Source organism: Boeremia exigua (assembly GCF_020726555.1).
Source record: "Boeremia exigua strain MPI-SDFR-AT-0100 chromosome Unknown C7974scaffold_14, whole genome shotgun sequence".
In the NCBI taxonomy this organism is placed as follows: domain Eukaryota; kingdom Fungi; phylum Ascomycota; class Dothideomycetes; order Pleosporales; family Didymellaceae; genus Boeremia; species Boeremia exigua.
Window position 1 is genome coordinate 782,312 of NW_025763531.1, and position 11,601 is coordinate 793,912.

At 52.1% G+C, this 11,601-nt stretch overlaps 3 protein-coding genes across 3 annotated transcripts; 2 read left to right on the plus strand and 1 right to left on the minus strand.

The window, feature by feature from the left end:
* Positions 1 to 70: 70 nt before the first annotated feature.
* On the plus strand, positions 71 to 2,232 carry C7974DRAFT_418232 (uncharacterized protein; the record flags this gene model as incomplete). The annotated part of the gene is made up of 3 exons (XM_046144145.1): positions 71 to 385; positions 429 to 1,754; positions 2,032 to 2,232. The coding sequence occupies 3 exons, from the start codon at positions 71 to 73 to the stop codon at positions 2,230 to 2,232; spliced, it is 1,842 nt and encodes a 613-aa protein (XP_045991825.1).
* A 5,452-nt stretch (positions 2,233 to 7,684) lies between these two features.
* C7974DRAFT_428833 (Alpha/Beta hydrolase protein) lies at positions 7,685 to 9,304 on the minus strand. The gene is made up of 5 exons (XM_046144613.1): positions 9,021 to 9,304; positions 8,413 to 8,953; positions 8,274 to 8,352; positions 7,966 to 8,220; positions 7,685 to 7,918 (listed from the first exon to the last, which is right to left on the minus strand). Exons 1-5 carry the CDS (start codon positions 9,287 to 9,289, stop codon positions 7,830 to 7,832), a joined length of 1,233 nt encoding a protein of 410 aa, XP_045991826.1. The 5' UTR covers positions 9,290 to 9,304; the 3' UTR covers positions 7,685 to 7,829.
* An 866-nt stretch (positions 9,305 to 10,170) lies between these two features.
* C7974DRAFT_345762 (NAD-binding Rossmann fold oxidoreductase family protein) lies at positions 10,171 to 11,540 on the plus strand. The gene is made up of 2 exons (XM_046139360.1): positions 10,171 to 10,413; positions 10,466 to 11,540. The coding sequence occupies exons 1-2, from the start codon at positions 10,328 to 10,330 to the stop codon at positions 11,505 to 11,507; spliced, it is 1,128 nt and encodes a 375-aa protein (XP_045991827.1). The 5' UTR covers positions 10,171 to 10,327; the 3' UTR covers positions 11,508 to 11,540.
* Positions 11,541 to 11,601: the final 61 nt, after the last annotated feature.

Consider the following 11,601-nt stretch of genomic DNA (forward strand, 5'->3'; position numbering starts at 1 on the left):
ACTGACATCTTTCACTAGCTGTCACTGCCACCACTTCTCATTCCTCCCTACCACTCCAGCAGATCGTGTCATGACCGGGCCAGATACGCCTGACAACGTGGTCCAGTCTCTTGCGCAGCACCTTGACGACGCTGGTGACACGAGGGCCGCGCTCAGAAAGGTCTGGTTGACCCATCTCGAGTATTTGATGCCATTGCGCTCCGTGGCCAGCGACGCAGATCTCGAGAGCTTTCACACAGTTTGCGCCTGGTACCTCACCCCAAACTACCTCCTGCGATATGAGCAAGAGCTCGCTGCTCGAGACGTTGATGTCATCAACAGCAGCCGCCGCATCGCTGCCATCAGCCGCCTCGTCGAGGTCTGGGGCGCCACTGCCATTTTGAAGGTATGGCTCTACGCTCAATATGGTGCCGCGCTGACGTTCTGAGATACGCCAAGGTCTGCGCGACCAGCTGCCGCTGCCTACCGTCCCGAACCGTGACTTCCTCGTGGAGCTCAGCAAGATTGCCACAGCGCGCTACCATCTGAGGGCATTTTTGCAGGACCTTCCGCCATTCATCGCAGGCAGAATCCACACCTGGCGAGCACAGGATCCGCGCTACGAGAACCACGAGAAGCGGCCTTGCCTGCAATTCAAGCACTTGAAGGCTTTCTATCAAGACAAGTACGTGCCGGAATTTCTTCAAACCGGCAAGGCTATACTTGCGGCTGAACCTCCTGCAAAGCGTCAAAAGACCGGCGCCAATACACGAGTCACTCGCACTGTTAGAAGTACAAGCGCTCCAGACAAAGGCGCTGAAGCCTCTGGCTCAGTCGAGGTTGGCGTCTTTCGCCCCGACGACGTCGAGATCCCTCGGCGGGCAGATACACCTGAGCGCCAAGTCAACGATTCCGTCATCCCGAATTCAAGCCCTGCTCCATCGACCGACCTATCAGAGCAGTCGAATGAGGCTTGCGCACGGCATAGCGACACCTTACTCCCCATTGACAATACTGTATGTGAGAACCCTGAGCTGCCAATCAGCAACGACCCGTCGTTTGCCGACGAGCCTGGAGAAGGCAGCCTTATCAGCGAGGACAACCCGACCCGGATCGAGCCCGGCGTCAATACGATGCCGCGAACTGGAAAGCAGCCTTCAGAGGCAATGCGAGCAAGCAAGGATGTTCAGGAGAAATTCAACGACTTCGTCCAGCAGTTTGGCATGAACCCAGCGCTCCAATGGCTTATCGAGACGGCGAGGCAACGAGAGGCGCTGCGAGTGCAGGGAAAAGCAGCAAATGAAGCCTATACGGCGGCAGAAGATGCAGTGAGCCGACTGGAAGAGTCAATCCAAGCAGAATTGCTGCCCGGCAAGACCTTGAGCGAGGCCATGACCGACGCACACGAGGACCTACAGATCACAGAGGACGTCTACAACAGACTGATGTCGTTGGGAAAGGCTGCACAGGAATTGCTACCCGATGTGGCTTCTGCGGGGTTGCAGGGCTCCGCCCAGATCCAGTTCAAGGTCAACGAGTCATCAGCCGCCTCCGTCAGAGCGGCCAGGGCTCAAAGGGTCAAAGATTTGGCCGACTTCGCTGATGAGCTGCAGGAGAAGGAAGAGGATCGCACTCGAAAAGAAGAGGAAGCCGACAGGCTGGAAGAGGAGTACGCGCAGATCAACGCAAAGCAGGAGAAGCTGAGAGGGTTGTTCAACATGAGACACGACCAGCCGACGCTTGCGGCATTGGCAAAGCTTCCCTTGCCGTCGGACGTGCTCAATTAATGACACTCGCTTATGAGGATAGTAACTAGAATGAGTGTATCTATACCAGCTCACAATATATGGGCCTGTAGGGTAGATTTAGATCTTCGAGTCGGACGGTTGCGGTTCCAGCCAATGAGCGATCACGGATAGAGGAATTTCGACATCTTGCACGCTGATTGGGTGACCCCGTGACCAGCCTCGATCACGACACCTGTGCAATACACACCGCGTGCACGCGACTGTGATTTCGTCCAGTCTGGTGCCATGTCACTGACACCAGCAGCTCGGCGCTGTCAGCATGGACATGACGGCGCGCTCGATGGCGCTCAAGGCCGCCCCTGCCAAGTTCGCGACGGAGCTCGTCGAGGGCCTCCAGCGTCTCTGCCCGCCGGCCAGAGCAGTTGCGGCAGCTCCCGCTCCCGCCCCCGACGAGCCTCTGGGCACGACTCTACCGATGAACGCCTCACAGACGCCGATCCGATGAGCTGCAGCAACCGGGGCCTGTCGCTGCCGCTGCCGCTCAACGCTCGTCTCTGCCGCCCCGGGTCAGCGCCATCGAGCTCGCGTCGTCCCGAAACCCGAGCCCCGAGGCCACACCCGCCACGCCTGCCGCGCCCGCCGCGCACCCCAGCAGCGTATCTTTGCGTCCGACCGATACCATGGACCTGGGCGCGCGCCGCCGCCTCGTGAGCACGCTCTCCCTGCAGGCGCTCTGCCACCGCGTCCAGTGCTGCGGCTGGCCTTCGGAATCGCGACGCCGCGCGCCCGTGGTCGCGGCTGCCCCACCTCGCAATCTCGACGGGTCACGTGTATGCCAGCGGGCGGCGACTGATGGGGACACGGTCGAGGCGACGGGCCCCTCCGTTCTCCGGCTTGACAGGCTCGGCCGAGGGGAAGGAGAGCACGTCGGGCTCGCATACACACTGTGGTTGTCCTGGGCGCCAAGGCCGCCGAGAGGAAGGAGCGCGCGGTGCAGCTCGGAGGTGCTATTGTTGCTCGGAGGTGCTACTGACTGTTACTCGAAAGCCTCATGCTTCTCTGGTCGTGCTCGTTGGCGTTCACGGATTTGGACGGGTTCCGGGTGCCTGTGTGTCCGCGCCGACCCGCGTACAACACAGAGTTCGTCCGGACCCTGCGATATTGTACCCCACCGCTGCAGCTGGCTGGTTCGGGCGGCCGGCTGGCTCGGAGACCGGTCTGATCCTCCGTCTGCAGCCGTCCAATCACAGCACCGCCTGGGCAAATACAAGCTCCAAGATGCCGTTAAGCGCCATGGGATATATTAGAACTCCACATGTCAACAAGGACGACGTTGACAAGCTCGGCGGTGTTTCGAACGAGAGTCGGGTTAGGAGATAAGCTTGCTAGGCACACATTCACAGAAATGAGCACCTCGGCGTTATCAGCGCGACCTCATCTCCCAGCTCCCGTTATCGCCACCATCAAAGACAACGACCCATCCAGGCCCCACCGTCTCACGATCGCCATACAACGATGCCCAGACACGGCAGTTGATATCGTTCCTCTCAATATCATTTTCTGTCCATCCTAACTGGAACATGACTCGTCGCTACAAGGAGGGTGCCTGTGGAGGGTGCCTGTGCGGACTGGAATACATATATGGGCGTCGATCCTGGATTGACCAATACAACGTGTTAGAGATAGGTGCTGGCCATTGAGAATCGCCGAGAAACCTCTGTGGAGCACGTCGTATTCCAGTCCGCACAGGCATCCCGCTTGTACTGATCAGAGCGCCACATCCGCTATCCACGCTGCAATGCACCCTCCATCTTAACAAAAGCAAGCAAATCCAGCCGCGAAAACCTCAGAACTCAACTTCGATTTTCTAAGATTGCGATGAGTAGGTTCGAATCAAGTCGCATCCATACGCCAACCCAAGTCAGTCCGCCACCACAGGTCCTTCGGGAAGACGTGTATGGCTGGGCCGTCTTGCTGCCCAACGGTCCCGCGGAGAAAGACATTCAGTTGAAACCGCACACTGCCATTCATTGGCCCAGTGTAGTCAGCCCGACGGCGCGTAGTTTACTGATTGTGTGCTCCCACCTCATATACCGGCCACGACAGCGAACTCATCGATAACCCCTACGCGAGAGGAGAGTCGACAGCATGTGCGTGTGTTATTTAGAAAGACTCCATTTGCAGCCGTTGCGCTGCATCGCCTCGCTTGCGAGCATTTTGCGGAGTCGTCTGTAGGTGCTTCTCGGTGTGTCGCACGGGGCGGGCGTTTCATTGTCGTAGAGCACCTCGCGCAGCGTTCGGGCACGGAGTTGGGCATGTGTGTAGACGGTTTTTCCGCGTGGCCGAGATAATCGAAACTATCTCATCTTCTCTGCCGGTGTGACACTTGCCGCGATCGCAATCGTCAGTTCACCGCCGTCAATGTTGCACAATTCACCTTTCTGCCAGCCTCTCAATCCAGTCCGAGATTCCCAACAGACATGCTGACATTGCCCAGCGAGTGGTTCATCGCGTGCTGGAGAAGACAGAGGCTGGTCGATCAGAGCCGGTGCGGGAGGCTATCCTCGTCGCCGACGACTTGGAGGCTATCACTTGTGCCTCACTGGGCTCGACAGCTGGCGATGGATGCGTGTGTCACTTTGCTGTGTAGGGATAGCTATCGATAGGTCGAGTTCAGCTTGCAACTCGGTTCTTTAAGACTCACGTGTTGCACGTACAGGAAAATACTGCGTTATGGTTAGTTTTTGCGATCGTTTGGACATGCTCGACATTTTCAGGCGCAGAGTCTGGATTGCGCACTTCAGCTCCGTTTCAGGCTGTTCATAACCCTTCTGAACTCCGGTTGCCTCCTCAGCGCCTTTGCTCTCATTGCCCTCAGTCTGAGTGTTACTCATCGGCATGGCGACCGCCGACAGCGTCTATGATACTCTGTCAGACTGACCGTGTGCTTGTAGTAAGAGCAAACACAGCTAACCCAAAGGCCTACTTAGATCCCGTCTACGCGCCCTTCTGCTGCGGTCACCCACGGAAGGCAATCTGTTTGCTCGTCGCAGCACGCGATCGCGGCAACCTGGATCACTGGAATGGAGAGCGCTGAAGCCATAACGACCGTCGAATCTCGTACTGTCCTCTGCACTACTGCGACGGGTATCTCGTCAGCTACCTGGTTGGTTCCGGTGCGGTCGTTAAGTTCACGTAACCAAACGGTCATCGCCTCGTCCTGTATCACGTACACCGCCCGGATGCGTTGCGCAGCACCTCTCGCGGACTGCTACTCTGGCGAGAACGCGCGAAATCTGCGGTTAGTCACGACTCAATTCAGGCTGTCTTCAGTATCGCGGCTCTCTCATCTTGGAGGGAAGGTTAGGTCTTCAACGGATCTGGAACTCAGCATCAGAGAGAGAAATGACGAGTATTGAGAATTGTCAAAGGCTCTGTTCGTGAGTAGACAAAGGTGAAGTCGCAGGATTCTGCTTCATCTAGAAGCACATTCTGACAACTTCCTGATTCGAAACCCCCGGGGAGCCTAAGTGCTATTCACCGGGCCTAATCCTCGTGGACACCAAAATTGGGATCTGGTGCAGCAAGTCACTGCTCAATCACGTACCATGATCACAGAGAAGGTGCAAGTCACATGGTCTTGCTCACGAACCTGCACGATCGGGAATAATCTCCGATCAGCTCGGCATCTCAGGCTGATCCTACTCTGAAACAAGGTATGTATTTGGGTAGTTACATCGCCTTAGAGAAGGCAGGGAACTTGATCAATTCACTCAATTACTTTGTTCCATTTCAACCGATCGATTCAGTTGTTCGTGATCCCCAGCCAACAACGGAATCTTAATGCGGGTGCAGATATAGGGCTGTTGACGATATACTGTGATGGTTTCGCAGTCTAAGAGCTCGAGGGGTGTCATGTGTGGCTTGTGAAAGAGTCGCGTTAACTCTGTCGCAGTGACCACTTTTCAGCAGGTCAGGATCCAAGCAACGAAACTGTGCGACTTCAGGTGCACGGTTGGCTTTGAGAAGGGTTCGCTCGAAGATCAGTCGGAGCGGAAGAATGGAGTGATGTTATCGAGGGGGGTTTGGATTGTGAATCAATTTCGTGCGTTCATTTTGTCGCGGCACAAACTTTCTTTTGCCCAACCACGCCTTTCGCAGTAGATCTCATTACAAGTAGTTATTTTTCGTTTTCCTGATTGCATGATTACTTCCAGCATATAATGGGATCTATACTTGCAAACAGCTTTGCTCGAACAAAAAATTAACCATCTTTCCATCTCAGAACTAGAGTCTCACAGGAAAGTAAAACTTGACAGGTTTTCTCTTTCGCATCTAAAACTACCGCAAGGAGACCGCTGATGTTGTTGTCACCTCCTGGCCGAGTTCGAGAAGGCGTCGCCTTCTGGTTTGACGGAAGACTGCGTCCTCAGCTCTACCACTCGAATTGCGTTGCTGCTACATATGTAGAACCCATGCCATCAGCCTTGCTACACGCTTACAAGTCAGTCTACATCCTAAGGCAGCAATGTGCCGACTTCCTACCTGCAAACACAGGCACTCATCCTCTTTCGCTTCTTCGCGGTCTCGGTTTCGCGATTCTGGCGGAACCTAGCTCCATTGCTCTCGAGACAATACAGGCGAGAGGCCTCCTGATTACAGGTTCAAGGGTGATTCCGCAAATTGATCAAGGAGTGAGAGATACGAGGAGCATGAAGACGCTTTGACCGTCTTGAGTTTGAGGAATACTGGGGACGCTACTGGCATACACCCATTTCTCCTCCCAAGTTACTGCAGAGGACGCCTCCGGGACGATAACATTGATTCTATCGGGTGACAACGCGCGTCGTGAAGTCCGTACCTGATCTTGTCGACGCAGACACGTGGGGTACGTGGAGCACTTGGAGCTTCTCATACAGTCGTGGAAAGCCCGGTAGGAGCGTCTCACTCTGAAATGAGAACAATTGACTTATACTCAAGACGCTGCCATGATCTGGAGGCATTATTTACTGATGCTCCCATACATCAGATTGTATAAATTTATTCTCGGCTTTTCGATTTGCTCACAGATGTTTCCGCCTCTTGTTCAATATGTGCTATCTCCCTGATCGCTCTAGCAGGCATTACGCTATGATTCTGCTGCTCGATTGGTATGCGCGCCCGGTGCTCGCGTTTTTGTACTCCGTATTATCTACCGCACTAAGATGTTTGCTAGTAGGATCTTTTTAACGCCGTACTGGGTACTAGACTACAGCACAACTAGCAGCAATGTACTCTCTATAAGCTGCATGCATTTTGCTCTGTCCGTGACGGTAGTGATTCCGATAAACATGTTGGTGGCAACAGTGATGGCCAACTTGCACTGGATACGCTGAGTGTGATGTCATTGATGCGACAAGCAATTTTTTGATGCTACTATGAATAATGTCAACGATAGAGGCAGTTGGCATGAGCGTATTCAGCCCTTTGTTCGTTTAATTGGTTTTCGTTGTTGATCCAATAGACACAAGACGAGGTGTTACCTGATCGGTCGCGAAGGCCACGAAATCTGCCTCTTCATACGTCATCGCTTTGTGGGAGGCCTCGCTTGTGTTGAGACCCTGCTCAATAGACTCGACTCAGTGTGGATCCGCTTCGTGAACCCTTCGCTGTGACGTGATATTGGACTGTACAAGCCTGGCGCCGGCAACCTCAGCTCAAGCTCATGATTGCACACCTTAACCAAAATGCTGCCCGATCTTACGGTTATCTCACGACATTTGGGCATTCGTTTGTCAGTCTATGCTTTGCCATACAGTCAGTACAGAGACCCACGTCCTTGAACGTTTTGAAGGAAGTTCACATAGAATGTAACGAAGACCTGGATCAAAAGAAGTACAACTGGAGAAGATGGTACATTGACTACCTCTCTATAGGTAGAAACTATCATTTCTACGTTCCCCATTGATTTCTCAGGTGTACTAGCATGTCCGTAGCAATTGTATCACCCCTTTTATACCGATATCCTATGCGAACACACTGGTAGTAAAGCTGAGCAGTATTATACTAGTATGCAGTGATCCTTATGTCCCTGCAGGTGCCTTCATTTTACATCTGGTAGAGTTATTGCCAGTAGGCTCCGATCTCTCTAACATCGTCAATAAATTGTGGGGGGTTGTCGGTGGCAGGGAAATGGCCTCCAAACTCGTGGTCTAAAGACATTATTAGAGTGATCTTACACAGATGTCCAATAACTTACTCCGGTAAAGTACAAGATTTCCGACCCTTTCAGCATACTGGCGTGGCCAGAAGATAGTGTTGTACTTGAAAATACTAACAAGCATAGGGGCATCGGTCCTAGCTTTGGTGTAATCGACAGAAAAACCGCCAAAATTCTGTGTGTATGCAAACACAGTGGACACAAAGGTTTTGGTGAGATGTAGGAACGACACGGTCTTCAGAATATCGTTATCGTCAAGCAACGAAGGAGGAGTGCCCCTTCGCGGATCAGCCCCTAGAAGGAAGGATTATTGTCTGACGAGAGGCTTCTTTAGGTTTGTAACTAACATTGAGTGTCGATCTTCCCTGCGATCCACGATAGAATGCCGACTGGATTGTCGTAGAGTGCCAGACCAATAGCATTAGGCTACAGAAATATCAGTCATGGAACAAACGCGCTTCTGACGTAAGCTCTGATCCGCCATACCTCTGTCTGTTGCTGTCGTGAATACGCGTCCTGCGAAGCGAAGTATTGGAGGCTTCTCTGCGCTTCAAACTCTTCCAACGGCGACAGCGTAATGTTCGCCGCCGCAATATCAGCAGGCAGAGGTGGAATAAAAGGCAGGAAGGAGAAATGCGCAGCTCGCGTGGTCTTGTTATACTGGTCGTACAAAGCGTAGGCAACAGGGGAAGCGAGATCAGTTCCGTGGACGGCAAACTTTTCGTAGCCAAGGACTTCAGTCATCAACGTGTGAAAGACGCGAGCTGTATCATCACTGGTCCAATTCGCCGGAGGGCGACTAGAGAAGCCAAAGCCAGGCAGATGCGGAACGACGATGTCGAAAGCAACGTCGGATCCATTGGAAGTTTTGGCTGGCTTGGTTAGTTCTTTGATGACCGGCTCGAACTCTAGGAATGAGCTTGGCCAGCCGTGGTGCAAAACCAGGGGAGTTGCGTTCGGTTCAGTTGATTTCTCGTGGACGTAATGGATGGTAAGACCTTCGATAATAACGGTGAAGTGCTTCAGGCTATTGCTTTGTAAGAGGAGGATCTTGCTAGCTAATAGAATGAGATTGGACAAGAATGGTTACTGACTCATTCATGGTCGTCTGCTCCTTATTCCAGTCAAATTCGTTCAGCCATTGTTCTTGCAAGCCCTTCAGGAAATCCAAGTCCGTTCCAAACGTGGAGCCTAGACCCGGGTACTGAGGCTCATCGGGAAGCTGGGTATTGTTGACCAATGAGAGCATTCGTGGGACGTCACTCGAAAGATCAATCTTGAGAGGCCGGACAACGTATTCCGCAGCTAGAGTGTCAGCTGCCAACAAGCTTAAAATGAAAACAAGGGCCCTTTGGTTAGACATTTTTGTTGTTTGTATATAGAGACGAGAGCGTTGGAGTAGAAAATGTGTCTGCTCCAGTCACGTTTATATACATTCAATCGAGGAGTGTTACAAATCCTTCACTGCGCATTGACTAGACAGCATCAGCAGCTACTCAGGCCGCCAAGAAGGGATCGATTTGTAAGCGCTCAAGTGATTTTATCCCATCCATCACGCAACACTATACTCATTTCCGTAGGGATTCAACAGTATGGCCGAACGCTGCTAGGGTACAGTTGCGGATGGTAACGCCAAGGCAAGCAGTGTTGCCCTGCAAACACGAGACAGGCTAGTCCCAACATGATAGCACCTGACGTGAGTAATGTATATGGTTCACAGCTGTGGCTCCGTCTCGAACGTGTACTATGCAGATGATGCTTAAGATAGGTAATAGCAAGGTATTCTCTACATTTTTGCATGAACAAAGTGGAATCAGAGAAACCCGTAACTGTCACATCTATTCACGTAGCCTTGCTAACACTGCGTTCATGCAGTAAGCGTGACGTGTGTAGAGCCTTCCTGTACAACTAGGAATGCGCCCAATTTGTTAACCGTAGATTGGAACTGCTACATCTTCTGGACCCAGTTCTTGTCGGGCACATCTTAGCCATGTAAATCTTAGTAAATCAAACGCATGGTAATGCTTCAACGATTGCGGACATCATCAACACGCTTGCTGCAAGTATGGTAGCGCCAAGGATATAACAGTGCAGTGATTCTACTTTTACTTACAAAGCACTTGTAGACATGCGACTTCGTAAGCAGAACACGGAAGCTGGAACATCCGCTCAACTAGCACTGAAAGTAAAGCTTTATAAGCACCTTACCACACTATGGTCAATCTGCTTTGCAAGCCGCCGTGAGTCCGGGCTTTCTTCGGTAATATTACCAATCTTGTCGAACAGTAACGTCTCCCAAGGCTTCATCTGTATCAGCTCCAAGCACGTGGATGCAATAGACAACTTGCAAAGGACCTGCTCACAATCATTGAATGATACTACAGTACTCTCGTATCAAATCATGGTTCCAATCGGCGTGGGCGTTATCGGGCTCAGCTCCCTCACCACGAGCATTCCAGCCACTGCAGGCGATGGATGGGCAGCAAGGTTTGTATTGCACCTTCCCTTGGGTGGATTATCATACTAACGAAGACGAAAGTGCTCATCTGCCGTACCTGCTAGCGTCACCCCTCTACGAAATTGTGGCACTCTGCAACTCAAGCATCGCATCAGCTGCAAAGGCCGTTGAACGATACAGGCTTCCTCCTGATACCAAGACCTATGGAAACCCTCAAGATCTCGCAGACGATCCAAGTGTTCAGCTTGTAGTATGCTGCGTTCGAGTTGATAAGCATTATGAGCTCATGATGCCAGTGCTCAGGGCCGGCAAAGATGCATACATCGAATGGCCCCTTGGTTCGAATCTACAACAAGCCGAAGAAATGCTAGCGACTGCTAAGAAGAGTGGTAGCAGGACAATTGTTGGCCTTCAAAGCCGATACAGTCCTGCAACGCAAAAGATTAAACAACTTATCGCGGAGAACGCCATCGGAAAGCTGCTCAGCTCTAGCCTTTCCTACGACGTCGAAGCCATTGGGGACACTGATTTGCCAGGGGTAGACTATATGAGCAAGAAGGCCGCTGGAGGAAACATGTTTACCATCATGTTCGCCCACTGCGCTGACGCCATGTTCTCTGCACTAGGAGGTCCAGAAGAGCTTTCTGCAATACTGTCCACCCAATGGCCTGAGGTGAGATATCTGAATGCGGATGGCTCATTCAATCGTATGATCGAACGCGAAACTCCGGACCACGTTCTGCTTCAAGCTACTCTAAAGGCCTCGAATGTTCCAGTCTCGATAGCGGTTCGCGGCGGAAAACCTTTCAAGAATGCTCCTGCCTTGATGTGGCGCATCTTCGGTACGAAAGGCGAGATCCACCTCACATCTCCAACTCTCGTTTCCCTTGAATTTGGTAACAAGCTTGAGCTCTATAATTATCAGAGGGATACGGTGGAGGCTATCGTTCTGCAGCATCCGAGCAACCTGGCCTCTTTGGCACCCACAGCAAAAAACATTGGTGCATTGTATGAGTCGTTTGCTGTAGGAAAAGATGTTGTTGGTTTTGATGAGGCCGTTGTACTACACAAGCTGATTGAGAAGATTGAGAGAAGTAACGAAGATAGAAGCAGGACGCTTTGAAGAATGATGCATCAACAGCCTAGCGCGATTGATACGTAACAATTAAGTCAATAACGAAATCAAGTAACAGTGTTTTGAGTGAAACGTGTGTATG